Raw genomic sequence first — 17,646 nt, forward strand, 5'->3', positions numbered from 1 at the left:
GATGAGCTAAAGAGTGGACACTGGAAAAATATTGGTAGATTGGAAACAGGCTAATATGATGTCCATATTCAAAAGTGGGACAAAATAGACAGCAGCTACAGCCTTACTTCCATTCCATGTAAATAAATGATCAATTATCAGGAACATCTGATCAATTGTAAACGATTATAACTTATGTTAGACCCATAAGGTGAAGGGTGTGGGTCGTTCCCGCTGTTCAAGTCCCACCTGACGTCAGCAAGTGTTTGTTAATAGGGTTTAACATATTTGTGTTTTATTTGTCAAATAAACAGACAGTGACAGCTTTTCTTATAGGTTTAAAAACAGAAGATTAATTATTTATTGAGCAATATGCCTTATTCCGAAATTGTCGTAACTGTATCCACTCACGCATTCACTTGCGTGCAGGCGCGCGCACACACACACACACACACACACACACACACACACACACACACACACACACACACACACACACACACACACACACACACACACACACACACACACAAAGAAACAAAAGAGACAGAGAGCGAGGAAAAAGGGTAAGTGGTTTTCAGCTGAAGTAGGGTTTTGGAGTTCATGGTAAACCTGTTGAATTCTCTCGGAAATCAAGTTCTCATTGGCTGCAGGCCTGAGGTGTTTGTATTTCTCTCTTGATGGAAAGTTCAGTTTGAAGACAGAGGATCACTCCCAATTTCACTGCTGCATAAGTTAAAAATGTAGAATTTACAGCAGGGTGTCTCCCTTCTGGCTTGCTGGATTTTCTCCCAGCTGTTAGCTGGACAATCTTTTGGTGATGCTTCTTTCTGGGAGTCTCTCTCCAGAGAACTACATTTAAGATCAAAATAGTCTTACATCTGGCCTCTGTTGAGAGACATAGATCTCCCTCCCTATGGTGACTCGCAATGGCCCAGGATGTGGCTACTTCACACCTTCTTTGTTTCAGAAGAACCCATTCAATTCGGAAATGTTTCAAGATGGGTGTAATTGACACCCATCAACCTGGTTAGGCATCCTTTGTTCTAAACAGACAGTGTCGCAATGTTTGAACACACATGCAGCCATCTTTTGAGCACTGTCCATTTTTTAAAAGGCAACATTTGCTGACAATGCAATGACTAAGTGGTACAGTACTGGCACTTGCACAAATGCAGCCTCATCAACTGAAATGTCAAACTCTACGTCGTTCAGGCTGCTGTCAGTAATAAAGATGGTGCTGCTCAATTTGACACGAAAAAAATTGAATTGGACTCAAACCCCCTCACCCCTCAATGGCCGTGATTACCATCTGCACATCCTCCCCAACAGTTCCCTGCTCCCTCCTGCGATCACTGCCTCAATCGTTACATTTAATTTCCCGCTCCCTCCCGCTGCTTCAGACTGCTCGTCACTCCATCCCACCATTCTGTCCCGTGCCCAACTGCTCTCCATTCCCTCTCGCCGCTTGCTCTCCACCTCACAGCCTGGAGAAGCAGCGGGGTGGGCGAGCAAGTGGCAAGGTGGGAAGTGAGTGGCAGGATGGGGTGGTGAGCAGGAGACTGCGGGAGAAAATGGTGGGAGGGAGCAGGGAAGAGAAACAGCAATTTTGACAGTGATCATGGGAGGGGATAGAGGCGGCGATCGTGGTCATTGAGGGGTGAAGCAACACTCGGACGTCATTACGTCATGACGTTGCCGCGCACATTAGCAGACCCATACTGCCAAACCAGAAAATGGTCAGATGCACTGATGACGTTGGCAATCACTCTGCGCTATCAGGAGACACTCCATTTTTAAAAGGTAAAGTCAGTTTCTATAACCCTTCAATTTGAGTCTCTCGCACTTTTCGTAAGCGTGACACTTAGTTAACAGCAGTCAGCGTAGCTTCAGAAAGGAAAGACCCTGCCTGGTAAACTTCCTCGATTTCTTTCAAGAAGTGACAACCCTTTAGTAAATTGTCCCGAGGTGCTTCACTGGAGCATTATATCAAGCAACATCAAGAAATATTAGGAGAGGTGATCAAAAGCTTTGGCAAAGAGGTAGGCTTTAAGGTGCATCCTAAAGCAGGAGAGAGAGAGAGAGAACTGGAGGGGTTTAGGGAGGTAATTCGAGAGCTAAAGGCCTAGGCACGGCTGTCAATGGTGAAGAAATGAAAATCAAGGATACTCTAGCAGTCAGAATTGGAGCGCAGAGATCTCAGATGGTTGTAGAGTTGGAGGTGGTTACAGAAATAGGGTGGGGTGCCTTTTGGGGAGATTTGAAAATAAGGATGAGAATTTCAAAATCGAGGCATCACTGAAGTGGGAGCCAATGTAAGTCAACAAGCACAGGCAGTGGGTGATCGGGACTCTGTGCCGGTTAGGATACGGGCAGCAGAGTTTTGTATTAGCATTAGAACAATGCTGCATTAGTCAGTTTAAAATAAGAGATCAGGTGCAACAATGGCTAAAAAGCAACAATGTTTTGATAGATATAGTGGGTTAGGCAACCATGAAAGGAGGCCAGGCCTCTTATTGGCACAATAAAGGTTCCAAACGCATTGTGATCAATGAAAATTATAAAATAGTGTCGCATAAAATTATTTAATGGCTGTTTCCGGCAGTCTGCCTGGACACTTGGCAGTTGCTGTACTTCCCAGGAAGTGAGGAGGGTGGGGGATGTGCAGATTGGGTGCAGTCAACCACCACCCAAAATTCATCTCCCAACCCTCAGTTTTTGCCCACAGAACAGGCAAAGTGCACACCATCTCCTTTCCCCTCCCTTGTGATTGAGTTGCCTCCAACAATGTTTCCCATCAGAGGTCTGCATCTATATGAGAAGCCTCAGAATGAAGTTCATGGGAGTTCCATAGACAGCATTTTTGATCGAAAGAGAATAAGCAGGGTTTAGTTTAGAGATACAGCACTGAAAACAGGCCCTTCGGCCCACCGAGTCTGTGCCGACCATCAACCACCCATTTATACTAATTCTACACTAATTCCATATTCCTACCTCATCCCCACCTGTCCCTATATTTCTCTACCACCTACCTATACGAGGGGCAATTTAGAATGGCCAATTTACCTATCAACCTGCAAGTCTTTGGCATGTGGGAGGAAACCGGAGCACCCGGAGGAAACCCACGCAGACACAGGGAGAACTTGCAAACTCCACACAAGCAGTACCCAGAATTGAACCCGGGTCGCTGGAGCTGTGAGGCTGCGGTGCTAACCACTGCGCCACTGTGCACTGTGTAGGCTAAAATTCCTGAAGAGATTATAACCAGGGATAATTGCACATTTAAGAGACACAATAATGTTACTGTCACATTTTTGAGTTTTACGCTAGGTGCTTTTCTTGGCTTCAATATCACCAAACACTTCCACTTTGGATTGAGTTTCCGAATCCAGGTCATGTATGCAAATTAGAAACAGTAGTGGCCATAGCACTGAGCTACTGTACACAGTACTCTCTCCCTCTCCCAACATAATCGCTTAGTGACAGGCCCTCTGCAACCACTCCCCCGCCCCGGCCACCCATCGCGATTCTATGGGTCCTCCCCGCCTCGGGGGGGAGGGATATAAAATCCAGACCATCATCTGCTTATCTTTATGGAGTTCAATAATTTAAAAAGAAAGCTGGTGTCAATGGAATCCCTGATTTTAATTGCTCCACCATTCGTGGGTGTGCCTTTAGCTGTCAAAGCCATAAGCTCTGGAATTTTCTTCTGAAGCATCTATCTCTCCTCTTTTAAGACACTGCTCAAAATCTACTTCTTTGTCCAAGCTATTGTTCATCTGCCCTAATATCTCCTTATGTGGTTCAGTGTCAAATTTTGTTTGATAACACTCCTGTAAAGCTTGGGGCTTTTACTATGTTAAAGGTACTATAAGTACAAGTTGTTGTTGAAATTAACAGAACAAAAAGAGTAGCTCTTTGTAACTTGATTTTTTCTAAACTTAATTACTGGACATGACATATTGCTACAGATAACAAGACAGTAATCGACATTATGAATCAATAGCTGCTGATAGCTATGAATCTCATTTGTTTCTGGATTGCTGCAGAGTTGCTTACCAATGCTGTTTTAACATGAGAGTGCCAGAGTCACATGAAATATTATGTTACAAAAGCACTTTCTTAAAATTAAGAATTTGAATACAGATGTAGAAATCCATCAAGTCTCTTTCTGCCTCAGATGAGGTGGTTTAAAATGCCACCTCTGCTGGTGAATTCAATACTTCAAATTATACAGTTTTAAATGTTTAAATGCATCTTTTTAATCATAAATCTCTTAACTTTTCCCCGATTTAACAGCTCTCCAAATGACTCAACTGATTTGAACTCAAGACGAGGAAGAATTTTACAACTGATTTTATTTAATGCAGATCCTGCAATTTCTTATGCTTGTTTCAATTAACAACAGAGGAGATAAGCAAACAGAAGTAAACATCCTAAATTTCAAAATGGATAATTCTGCTCTACATGCTGTGGATAGTGCTAGAGGTGGAGTTTTAAATGTTAGCAGTGCTACTTTAAACTGTCAATCTGAGTTTAGCAGCAAAGAAACAATCATCATTATGGTGCAACAGTGCCATCTATAGTTAGAGTCCAATCAAGTAATTGCGTTAAAATACAATTTCAAACATATGTCTCTTGTTAATAATCATATGATTGCAACAATATTCACAGATTTATAGAAACAAAGAAGTTAAATAAACTGTTTCAATTTTTGCTATCAAATATATTTGCCCTCTTTGGTCATGTCCAAAACAGGAAAGGGATGCGACAGGAACGATGATCATAGCTGGAATCCCACGTTCAGGTATTTGCTCTGCTGATGATGAAAATTAATCCATCAATGTATCAGCCTAAGTTCAGAAGAGAAGGTTGTGAGTTCAAGTCCATGATTGAGACTTGGACACATAGGGCTGGATTTTGTGCAGGAGGTGAAGGCCCCAGCACCAACCCGAAAAGTCAGGGGGAACCCCGGCTCTGCATTTTTTTTCAGGCCCCCCGGAGCGATCCTCTGGTCTTTTGCTGTCAAAGTTTAAGGAGGCTGGTCCTATCCTTTAAAGACTTAATAGGGACAGTGATCCCGCCCCCAAGAGCTGTTGGCCTATCACAGTGCCAGCAGCTCAGCTGTATTGGCAGTACCACCAGCAGCGGTGGCCTCTGCCAGTAATGCAGAGGCCATGGACCCAGGCCCAGCGCTGGAGGCCCAGAGAAGAGATAGGTGAGGTTGGGTTGTTGGGGCCAGTCTGGAAGGCCCCGGCAAGGTGGGGTGGGCATCCGGCACAGGAGGAAGGGGGTCACGGTGGGTACAGTTCTTCCCGGTGGCCACAAATTGCCCACGAAGGAGGGAAACCCCCCCTCCCACCCCCAAGCTCACAGAGAGGGCACCTCGTTTTACAAGACACCCCCCCTGCCGCTGGTAAGATCCCAGCGGCGACAGGAAGAGGCCCTTATTTGGCCTCTGGGCGGGAAGGTCATCGGCCTATCCCGCCCCTGGGAACTGGGATTCCCAGTGTCGGATTTCATGGCAGCCGATTCTGCCTTGATTCTCCAGCCTGCCCTGCACTGAAACCCACTGTCGGGATGAGAACAAAATCTGGCCCATAATTTAGGGTGTTATTTTAGGTGTAACACTGAACTGATTTCCCATCGGAAGAAGAGCAAGGGCCAATATTCGTCCTTCAACTTCTTCTTTGGCCTCCTTATCTCGAGAGACAATGGATAAGCGCCTGGAGGTGGTCAGTGGTTTATGAAGCAGCGCCTGGAGTGGCTATAAAGGCCATTTCTAGAGTGACAGGCTCTTCCACAGGTGCTGCAGAGAAATTTGTTTGTCGGGGCTGTTACACAGTTGGCTCTCCCCTTTCGCCTCTGTCTTTTTTCCTGCCAACTACTAAGTCTCTTCGACTTGCCACACTTCAGCCCCGTCTTTATGGCTGCCCGCCAGCTCTGGCGAACGCTGGCAACTGACTCCCACGACTTGTGATCAATGTCACAGGATTTCATGTCGCGTTTGCAGACGTCTTTAAAGCGGAGATATGGACGGCCGGTGGGTCTGATACCAGTGGCGAGCTCGCTGTACAATGTGTCTTTGGGGATCCTGCCATCTTCCATGCGGCTCACATGGCCAAGCCATCTCAAGCGCCGCTGACTCAGTAGTGTGTATAAACTGGGGATGTTGGCTGCCTCGAGGACTTCTGTGTTGGAGATACGGTCCTGCCACCTGATGTCAAGTATTCTCCGGAGGCAGCGAAGATGGAATGAGTTGAGACGTCGCTCTTGGCTGACATACGTTGTCCAGGCCTCGCTGCCATAGAGCAAGGTACTGAGGACACAGGCTTGATACACTCGGACTTTTGTGTTCCGTGTCAGTGCGCCATTTTCCCACACTCTCTTGGCCAGTCTGGACATAGCAGTGGAAGCCTTTCCCATGCGCTTGTTGATTTCTGCATCTAGAGACAGGTTACTGTCCTTCCCTTGCAATCGCAGGAGGTGTAATACCTGCCCATTTACCTCCTCTCTCCTCACTATCCCAGGCCCCAAACACTCCTTTCAGGTGAAGCAGCGATTTACTTGTACTTCTTTCAATGTAGTATACTGTATTCGCTGCTCACAGTGTGGTCTCCTCTACATTGGGGAGACCAAGCGCAGACTGGGTGACCGCTTTGCGGAACATCTCCGCTCAGTCCGCAAGCAGGACCCTGAGCTTCCGGTTGCTTGCCATTTCAACACTCCCCCCTGCTCTCATGCTCACATCTCTGTCCTGGGATTGCTGCAGTGTTCCAGTGAACATCAACGCAAGCTTGAGGAACAGCATCTCATCTACCAATTAGGCACACTTCAGCCTGCCGGACTGAACATTGAGTTCAATAATTTCAGAGCATGACAGCCCCCCACTTTACTTTCATTTTTAGTCATTTTTTCTTCCTTTTTTTTTACATTCCTTTTTACATTTTTTACAATCTTTTTTTGCATTTATTTCATTTCATCTTAGTTTGTTCAGTTTGCTTACCCACTGTTTTTTTCAGGTTGTTTTTCTTCAGGTTTGCACTTGCTGCTGTTCAATATTCAGTATATTCACACCTAATCTGTACTAATGCTTTTGTCTTTCAACACACCATTAACATATTGTTTGCCTTTGCTCCGTGACCTTTTGGTCAGCTATGTGGCCTGGTCCAATCTGCACCTTCTCCTTTGTTATCTCTTGCCCAACCCCCACCTCACTTGTTTATAATCTGTGACTTTTCTAATATTTGTCAGTTCCGAAGAAGGGTCGCTGACCCGAAACGTTAACTCTGCTTCTCTTTCCACAGATGCTGCCAGACCTGCTGAGTGATTCCAGCATTTCTTGTTTTTGTGACAGGTTACTGGTGATAGTTGAGCCTAGGGAGGTGAACTCTTGAACCACTTCCAGAGCGTGGTCGCCAATATTGATGCATTTCTGACGTCCTGCCCCATGATGTTTGTTTTCTTGAGGCTGATGGTTAGGCCAAATTCATTTCAGGCAGCCGCAAACCTGTCAATGAGACTCTGCAGGCACTCTTCAGTGTGAGATGTTAAAGCAGCATCGTCAGCAAAGAGGAATTCCCTGATGAGGACTTTCCGTAGTTTGGACTTCGCTCTTAGACGGGCAAGGTTGAACAACCTGCCCCCTGATCTTGTGTGGAGGAAAATTCCTTCTTCAGAGGACTTGAATGCATGTGAAAGCAGCAGGGAGAAGAAAATCCCAAAAAGTGTGGGTGTGAGAACACAACCCTGTTTCACGCCACTCAGGATAGGAAAGGGCTCTGATGAGGAGCCACCATGTTGAATTGTGCCTTTCATATTGTCATGGAATGAGGTGATGATACTTAGTAGCTTTGGTGGGCATCCAATCTTTTCTAGTAGTCTGAAGAGACCACGTCTACTGACGAGGTCAAAGGCTTTGGTGAGATCAATGAAAGCAATGTAGAGGGGCATCTGTTGTTCACAGCATTTCTCCTGTATCTGACGAAGGGAGAACAGCATGTCAACGGTCTATCTCTCTGCACGAAAGCCACACTGTGCCTCAGGGTGAGCTGGACATACAGCCAACCAAATCGGAACTCAGTGATGCCATTGATTCTCTAGCCAGCGGAAAAGCCCCTGGGAAGGACAGCATTACCCCTGAAATAATCAAGAGTGCCAAGCCTGCTATACTCTCAGCACTACATGAACTGCTTTGCCTGTGCTGGGACGAGGGAGCAGTACCCCAAGACATGCGCGATGCCAATATCATCACCCTCTATAAAAACAAAGGTGACCGCGGTGACTGCAACAACTACCGTGGAATCTCCCTGCTCAGCATAGTGGGGAAAGTCTTTGCTCGAGTTGCTCTAAACAGGCTCCAGAAGCTGGCCGAGCGCGTCCTTCAACCAACATCACTAAAACAGATTATCTGATCATTTATCTCTCCTATTTGTGGAACCTTGATATGCACAAAATTGCTGATGTAGTCATTGTTGTAATGTAGGGAAACATAATTCAAATGTAGACTTTGTGAGGAACTTTAGGTAATTAATATTGTTAAAGAAAAAGTATTGGAGAAATTAATGGGACTAAAAGCTGACAAATCCCATAGACCTGTTAATCTATGTCTTAGGATTTTAAAAAGAGGTGTTTGGAGAGATAGTGGATGCATTGGTTTTGATCTTCTAGAATTCCCTAGATTCTAATATGGTCAGCATGGATTGTAAAGTAGTAAATGTAACCCTACTATTCAAGAAAGGAGGGAGAGAGGAACTAGAAGCTACTTAGCCTGACATCAGTAGTAGGGAAAATGCTCGAATCTATTATTAAGGGCGTGGTAATAAAGCACTTGGAAAATCACAATGGCCCAGATTTTGCAGTAGTAATGACAGCAAAATTGCCAACGTTTGCCATCTTGCCACGTCTGAAACTGACAGTAACCTTTGGAATCCACATGTGTACAGTAAAATGCAGAAATGCAGAAGTTAATGTCTGCGATTATACACTGCAACATAGGGTGCACTGTTGAAATCCCAGAGACTGCATTCAAGTAGAATTCGCTGCACTGACAGAAACTTGTCATTTTGTACTATTAGGCTCACTGTAAAAACCCTTGAAAACATTACACCTTCACTTAGACGCAGATAGCATGCCTCCTGGTCAGCAGTCACCTGAATGCAAAAGAGAGGGCAGCCTGAGGGCGCATAGCATTCTCCTGACCATAGAGGAGATGTGTAGACAGCAACATTGATGACCCCTAAGTATAGTTCATTATCTGAGTGCTATTAGACAGTGGGTTATGGAGAAGTCTGCAACATCCCATGTCAACGAAAAGCTGCAAGTGGTGAGGAAGAGAGGCATTGCCCTAATGGCATCTTTTTCACTTCACAGACCAAGAGGACAATACCAGGGAAGGCGAGGGGGCACGTCTGGATAGTGGGGTCCCCCAGCTCATGTCATTGATGAGTTTCAAAGAGCTAGCCCCAGATCTGGCCAGCATGGGAAGCCACCGGGACACTGGAGAGGGAGAAATGGGAGTCGAATATAGAGCGAAGAGGTCTCAACATCTTCAGATTTAGGGGTACATGCCGTAGTCTGTAGCACTGACCGGTCAGTGGGTCAAATTACACAATGAAGCATGGAGTGGATGCCAGCTGTTCCCGTAGCTGCTGGTTCTCTCTAGTGATCAAGGGCACCAGGAAAGGGTCGAGGTGGTGACAGATGGTGATGAGGGTGTCATCCCTCAAGAAGCTCTGTCATCATCATCCACCTCCATGGTCCCTCTCATAGATGAAGCATCTGTAGAGGTATGCCCTGTGACAGAGGCTGCCCAGGGTGATGCCAGTGCAGCAGCCTTAGAGGTGCCCCCTCCCCCCACCTCACCCCCAGCACCTCCATGACGTGGACGCCATGGGGATATCAGTCCCAGAATGCCAGTAGCGAGCAGTCTGCCTCCATCTCATCCTCAGCCACAGGGGGAGAAACTCAGAATGGCCGTGGTCACACGCCACTTTGTCAGTAATATCACTTTGTGGGTCACTTGGATGCTCCTGTTGTAAACAACATTAACCATAATTTAGTAAAGCACTGGGCATGCTGTTGCACTAAAGCAGACTTGTATGTTTTCATTTCATCATGGAGAAAGGCAGGGGAATAGAACATATAGGCTGCAAAGCAAAGGAGTGCAGTGGGGAAGAGCGTATCAGGTGGAGACTCTGGAGCCTTGCAGTGTTTTTGCCATTGGAAGGTTGCTGACTTTTGTTCTTAACAGGTGTTTGCTCTCACTCAGATGAAGGAGAATCTCCTTTTCAAATATCCTGCAGACTGAGTTTTGCTCAGGTGAAACATGTCTGGATCAGAGTGCCCCTAGTGCCCCTGTCATCCTGATAAGCACTTTGCCTCCTGAACCTCCCCCTGCAACATGGGGACTCCTGCAGATGCCGCTCCTCATCACTAGTTGATCCAATCTCAAAGTAGCTTATTCCCATTGCCTGTTATGTCCTTCCTTCCTTTCTATTGGAATGTGCTGTCTTCCTGAACACCCCCTCCCCCCCTTGAGCCCCTAAGGCCCATAAGCAGAGGGACCCATCTACACGCGAAATGCCCTTATCAAAAGGGAAGAGATATGACAGTTAATTCTTCAGACTCTATACATCTGGTTGCCTGTGGATGAGGGCCTTTTCTGAGCCTTCCCTTTTTACTGGTGTCACTTCCTGCTGTCTCACCCTTCTAACTGACTTCCCACTATGTTTGCGCCTTCTCTTTCCTGTCATGGTTCAGACCCTGCATGGATCCTGTGCCTCAAAAAGAAGATTCAAACTGGCCTGCAATGAGCTGACAAGCTCGTTAAGTGGCTTCATGGGCCATTTATCGCTTTTGATTGGTTACCTCCTCTGACTCTCAGCAGACCCTTTTAAACTTTGAGCATGCCGGTTTTGCATCAGGAGACTGGTATGTCAACCCAAAGGGTTCCTGCCCTCTTATTTAATTAAAAATTCTGCCCTCCGACTCTAAATGTTTCCATTATGATTTTTTAAAATTTCTATTTTTAAAATAATATTTTATTTAATGTTTGATATTTTAGCTTCCACCTTAATCTCGTGTGTATGTCCCAATTATTTATTTTGCTCTCAATAAAATTTTAATTGAAAGTGAAAAATTACATGCATTTTACTCCCTGGTTTGCTGTGTGAAAATACTGCTGGCCTTGCTTGATGACATCACTGTTGCCAAACACCTAGAAATCCCTTGACTTTGCACCAGATTTAAACTAATGTTGGGAAAGTGGAAAGCCATGCCACAGAGATCACTAGGGCAGGGATTTTATGCTGGCGATGGGAGTCTCAACGTGTGGAAAAAGCATGCCGAAAACCACCAGCACCACCATCCCCGCCCCCGCTCCCCCCACCTCTTCTCCAGAAGACCCACCAAATCTAGTGCCTATTAGGCACTTAAGTGGACAGTGATTGCAGCTAATATATGAGCATGGATTTAGGATTGGTTCGCGGACTGAAATCAGAATAGGAATAAAAGGGTCATTTTTGGGATGACAGTGGAGTGGCATAAGGTTCAGTGCTTGGGTCTCAGCTATTTACAATCTATACCAATGACTTAGACCAGGGGTGGGGTGGGGTACAAGAGTAATATATCCAAGTTTGCTAATGATATAAAGCTAGGCGGGAAAGTAAGCTAAGAGAGGGATACAAAGAGATTGCAAAGGGATATAGACCAGTTCAGTGATTGGACAAGAAGGTGGCAGATGAGTAATCATCATAAAGATGCCCTGTGCTTTTGCACATTATTAAAATGTGTGCAAAAATTGGTTATAATAAAGAGATTTCACAGCCCAAGGTCCTTCTCAGAAATAAGTTGACCTTTTGGGCATCAGTTTGTTTCATACTACTGCAAAACTGTAACGCAGTTTGAGTGAACTGATGTTCAACATTGATTTCTGTTTCTTTCTTCCCTTTAAAGTGAGTCATCATTCCAGAACGAGACAATTATCTTGGTGCTACAACATTAATTTCCAAAAATTCTTCCTTTAGGGGTCCAATAAAAAAGTCACTAAAAGCTAGTGAACAGGTACAAAACATATTTAAAAGGGCTAATGGTATATTGGCCTTTATCTCAAGAGGACTGGAATACAAAGGGGTGGAAGATATGTTATAGTTGTACAGAGCTTTTGTTAGACCCCTTCTGGAGTACTGGGTTCAGTTCTGGGCATCTCAGGAAAAATATAGTGTCCTCAATGGAGGAGCAGTGCAGATTTACCAATATGATACCAGGGCTAAAAGGATTGAATTATGAGGACAGGCTGTACATACTAGGCTTGTATTCACTTGAATATAAAAGATTAAGGGGTGATCTAATTGAGATATTTAAGATGATTAAATGATTTGATAGGGTACAGAAAAACCATTTCCTCTGATGGGAGCGTCCTGAACAAGGGGTCATAATCTTAAAATTAGAGCTAGATTGTTTAGGGGTGATGTCAGAAAGCACTTCTTCACGCATAGGATTGTGGTAGTCTGCAACCCTCTCTCACAAAAAACTGTAGAGGCTAGGTCAATTGAAAATTTCAAATGAGACTAATAGATTTTTGTTAGGTAAAGGTATGAAGGGAGATGGAATCAAGACAGGTGGACAGAGTCAAGATACAGATCAGCCATGATCAAATGGAATGATGAAAAAGATTTGAGGGGCTGAATAGCCTATACGTTCCTATGGTGGTTGAGCCCTGCAGTGAAGTAATTGTAAATTCAGTCAGTTTCCATCCCAGATGATCACACAATAAAACATACAAATCAGAACTTCTTTATCATTGATTTTTTTATACAACCAAATGATTCAGAAATTAGTATGCACAGTTTTACACCCCACATTTACGAGTGTTCAAACCGCCACCTCAGTGTGCACACAAGCTTCATCACAAGATTTTATACTCAATGCATGCTTATTGGCTAAAAATATTCATTGCACAAGATGTACACCAATCCCCACACAAGCTACCCAATGAGCAAACATACCACTTTGCTGTCAGTTTTACATTTTAGAAATTTCCAAACAGCAGATTTAAAACAGATATGTACCAAACCTATTGCCAAAAGAAGAATGTTACAATATTTTTAAAGTTTAGAAATCCAGGTTAAAGACCAAGGCCCACAATGCAAGACACGAAAGATGAAATGAGTTGAAGAGAAGCTGAAGTAAATAAAGATTGCAGTATGAAACAGGCAAGGAAGTTGGTCCTTAGCAGTTCAAAACACTTGGATAGTTCACACTTTCATACTTAATTCCTGGGAGTTAACTGTGTCAAGGATTATTTTCTTTGGAGATGGTGTCTGAATGATTTTGGGCAGGTCCTATGGTGCTCTTGGGGGTAGATTTTGTGGAGCATTACCAGATTTCCTTTTGTATTCTGAGAGATTTAAGGACTTTGAGGATGTGTAAAGGAAATGTATCTCCAAAATAGGAGACTCTCAAAAATTTTTGGGAACTTGTAGGCACACAATAGCTGTCTTTTTCAGGTACACAACAGCCTCCAAAGCCTCCAACATGGAAGACAGGAAACACGCACACATTATGAGACTAAAGTGCACTGCCCACTATGTTGTTAAAAGCCAAAAATCAGTATGCAGTGCCCATGCGTGAAACAAACTTTGCTTCTCTTGCGTATGCAAATAGTAGGCCTAATGCCAGCTTGTGGCCATTACTATAAGATTGGTTTTCCCTAAGAGACCAGCTGCACTCAATGAAACCAGGCCCACATGTGATCTAACAGGCAGTCCTTAAAGGGACTGTTGCAAGCTACAACCAAAATAGTAAGTTTTTAAAATGCACTTGCCTGAATATGGAGCTAAAACCAACTTAAAAGAACATGGGCTGCAGTCGGACACCGATTCCCACCCACCCCACAATGATCACTGATTCCTCTGACACTTAACACCCTCTGCCTCAATGGACTCTGATTTCTCCCACCCTCGATAGCTGCCATTGCTCCCCACCCTGATGGACATCAATCTGCCCCAGGTGGACTCTGGATGCCCCCAATTATTGCCACTTTCACTCCCTTGATCACTCCGATCTTTTCCTCAGTTCTTGTTGTGTCGCCAAGAGCTGAGTGAAATTTACAGTTCAATGCCAATCTGTGCTTATGGGCTTATAGCCATCAAGACTTAGCTTGAGAGTATTAATTTATATAGGACCAATACAGCCAGCAGAGATCAGAAACCTTCATCTCAATCATTATGGCCCAGATTCAAACCTAAGAGGTGAAAGAATAGTGTGCTAATTTACTATGCCATCCAGTTCTTCTTCATGGTGCGCTTTTTTAAAAGAATTTTTTATTTTGTATCGCACTGTATAATGATTCCTCATCTCTATTTCAATAGGTTTTGCAATGGAACTTGCTGTTTTTTTAAAAATAAAATCTAGTACCAAGGAAATTATAATTAGAATCCATGGTCAACACACATCTGTTGTCAGTTAGTTTTACCGCAGTTGGATTGAATCATTGGTGACGTTTGTACATTAATTGCCTTTAATATTAATTTACCCAAGCTGTACTTTTCAATGTTGTTTCAATAGCAAATTGACTTTAAAAAAGTATTTTAAAATGATAACGTATGCCAAGAATGCTAGATTCTTACTTTGTTCTGTGATGAACTGTGTAGGGCAATGCATATCAGCTTCTTTCCAGAGGCAACAACTGAAGCCATCTTGGCCATGCAGTTCTTTGGAGCTGGTGCTATTTAAACGCGATATATTTGCATTTCTCACATGCTCGTGAAGCGAAGAGTGGCGACTGCTTGAATTCCTATGTGGCTGTAGCTGCGAGCTTCTGTCTTTTACAACAGCTGCCTGCTTGTGCAATGTGCACAGCATCGTAAAATTCCATGGAGGAATCTCATAGGTTCTTACTGGATCATGGGCAAAAATTGAAACAGAAACTCCTGTAAGTAAAGAAAAGGAAAGTCAGGGTAAAGGACTGAAGTTTTAATTACTAATTGTGCATCACACACAGTCAATTTAAAAACATAAAACAACCTCTCTGGCAATTTTTTTGATACTATTTATAGTCATTGCTTCTCTGAACATTCCTCTTGTATTCCTCATAAGTTCTTCAGTGAAATAACACAGATGAAGATAGTACATATACACAAATACAGAAGGCATTGGAGGCCACCTTGGCTGTTCTATGCTGAAGTAGCTGATCTGAGACAAAGCAACAATAGCTGTGCTACAATTGAACTCAGGTCAGAAAGGGGAAAAATAATCAGCTAGAGCTCCTACACCTGATCACAGTCCATTAACTCCTGACTAAAAGTGTACATGTGTGGGTGAAGGCAGTATCAAGTTCAGCTGTGATGTCCTTTATGCCAAACAACCTGTCAATTTACACATGAAGAATGCTCCTTGGCTGAGATATGTGAAGGTTGCCAGAGTGATCTCAGATCTCAACATGAATCATTGCCTTCAGAAAAAGAGGAGGGAAAAGCAAATTAGTATTGCAGAGGGACAAAATAATTATAATAGGAGTTTGGCTTGTCAATTGCAACGTGATGGTAGCTCTTCATAAAAAACAGAATGATTTTGCTGAAGCACTATTGTGATCTAAAGTTGTAACTGTTCCATTGTACCTAACTAAATATGTGTCCAATAAAATATCAACTATTTAAGAAATAATGCAGAAGGCTTCAATAAATGATTTACTATTTACTGGATCAAACAAATGTTATCTTCTGAATTTTTCCTCAGCAGTTTTATTTGTATAAAGTGAATTAAATTCAGATACTTGAAATCAGATGTTTTTTAATAATATAACTAATCCAAGAAAGATTAACAAATAAGCTTCCTTTAAATATCTTCAGATAAAGTTTCCTCCATTCACAAGTCTTAGCAAAAGTCACATAAGGATAAAGCGACAAACCCATTTCATTCTCATTCCAACTTTTTTTTTACAAACAGTGGAAGTTATATCTTTTGACTTTTACTTCCTATCTTTTTTTTTCTTTTTGGGCCTCCTTATCTCGAGAGACAATGGATACGCGCCTGGAGGTGGTCAGTGGTTTGTGAAGCAGCGCCTGGAGTGGCTATAAAGGCCAATTCTGGAGTGACAGGCTCTTCCACAGGTGCTGCAGAGAAATTTGTTTGTTGGGGCTGTTGCACAGTTGGCTCTCCCCTTGCGCCTCTGTCTTTTTTCCTGCCAACTACTAAGTCTCTTCGACTCGCCACAATTTAGCCCTGTCTTTATGGCTGCCCGCCAGCTCTGGCGAATGCTGGCAACTGACTCCCACGACTTGTGATCAATGTCACACGATTTCATGTCGCGTTTGCAGACGTCTTTATAACGGAGACATGGACGGCCGGTGGGTCTGATACCAGTGGCGAGCTCGCTGTACAATGTGTCTTTGGGGATCCTGCCATCTTCCATGCGGCTCACATGACCAAGCCATCTCAAGCGCCGCTGACTCAGTAGTGTGTATAAGCTGGGGATGTTGGCCGCTTCAAGGACTTCTGTGTTGGAGATATAGTCCTGCCACCTGATGCCAAGTATTCTCCGAAGGCAGCGAAGATGGAATGAATTGAGACGTCGCTCTTGGCTGGCATACGTTGTCCAGGCCTCGCTGCCGTAGAGCAAGGTACTGAGGACACAGGCCTGATACACTCGGACTTTTGTGTTCCGTGTCAGTGCGCCATTTTCCCACACTCTCTTGGCCAGTCTGAACATAGCAGTGGAAGCCTTACCCATGCGCTTGTTGATTTCTGCATCTAGAGACAGGTTACTGGTGATAGTTGAGCCTAGGTAGGTGAACTCTTGAACCACTTCCAGAGCGTGGTCGCCAATATTGATGGATGGAGCATTTCTGACATCCTGCCCCATGATGTTCGTTTTCTTGAGGCTGATGGTTAGGCCAAATTCATTGCAGGCAGACGCAAACCTGTCGATGAGACTCTGCAGGCATTCTTCAGTGTGAGATGTTAAAGCAGCATCGTCAGCAAAGAGGAGTTCTCTGATGAGGACTTTCCGTACTTTGGACTTCGCTCTTAGACGGGCAAGGTTGAACAACCTGCCCCCTGATCTTGTGTGGAGGAAAATTCCTTCTTCAGAGGATTTGAACGCATGTGAAAGCAGCAGGGAGAAGAAAATCCCAAAAAGTGTGGGTGCGAGAACACAGCCCTGTTTCACACCACTCAGGATAGGAAAGGGCTCTGATGAGGAGCCACCATGTTGAATTGTGCCTTTCATATTGTCATGGAATGAGGTGATGATACTTAGTAGCTTTGGTGGACATCCGATCTTTTCTAGTAGTCTGAAGAGACCACGTCTGCTGACGAGGTCAAAGGCTTTGGTGAGATCAATGAAAGCAATGTAGAGGGGCATCTGTTGTTCACGGCATTTCTCCTGTATCTGACGAAGGGAGAACAGCATGTCAATAGTCGATCTCTCTGCACGAAAGCCACACTGTGCCTCAGGGTAGACGCGCTCGGCCAGCTTCTGGAGCCTGTTCAGAGCAACTCGAGCAAAGACTTTCCCCACTATGCTGAGCAGGGAGATTCCACGGTAGTTGTTGCAGTCACCGCGGTCACCTTTGTTTTTATAGAGGGTGATGATGTTGGCATCGCGCATGTCCTGGGGTACTGCTCCCTCGTCCCAGCACAGGCATAGCAGTTCATGTAGTGCTG

General features: G+C 44.3%; 1 protein-coding gene across 5 annotated transcripts in view; it reads right to left on the reverse strand.

Moving 5' to 3' along the window:
- lepr (leptin receptor) overlaps window positions 1-17,646 on the reverse strand; it is a 165,123-nt gene that overhangs the window by 130,175 nt on the left and 17,302 nt on the right. For 4 of the 5 annotated variants that reach the window (XM_068037296.1, XM_068037297.1, XM_068037294.1 and 1 more), the window contains one exon: window positions 14,610-14,912. The exons of the other annotated variant lie outside the window; for it this stretch is intronic. In XM_068037296.1, the coding sequence (XP_067893397.1) occupies window positions 14,610-14,844 (235 nt within the window). In that variant the 5' untranslated portion in view covers window positions 14,845-14,912. The remainder of the gene's footprint in view (window positions 1-14,609; window positions 14,913-17,646) is intronic. 5 annotated transcript variants of the gene reach the window in all.

Source organism: Heterodontus francisci, chromosome 8, assembly GCF_036365525.1.
Source record: "Heterodontus francisci isolate sHetFra1 chromosome 8, sHetFra1.hap1, whole genome shotgun sequence".
NCBI lineage: Eukaryota > Metazoa > Chordata > Chondrichthyes > Heterodontiformes > Heterodontidae > Heterodontus > Heterodontus francisci.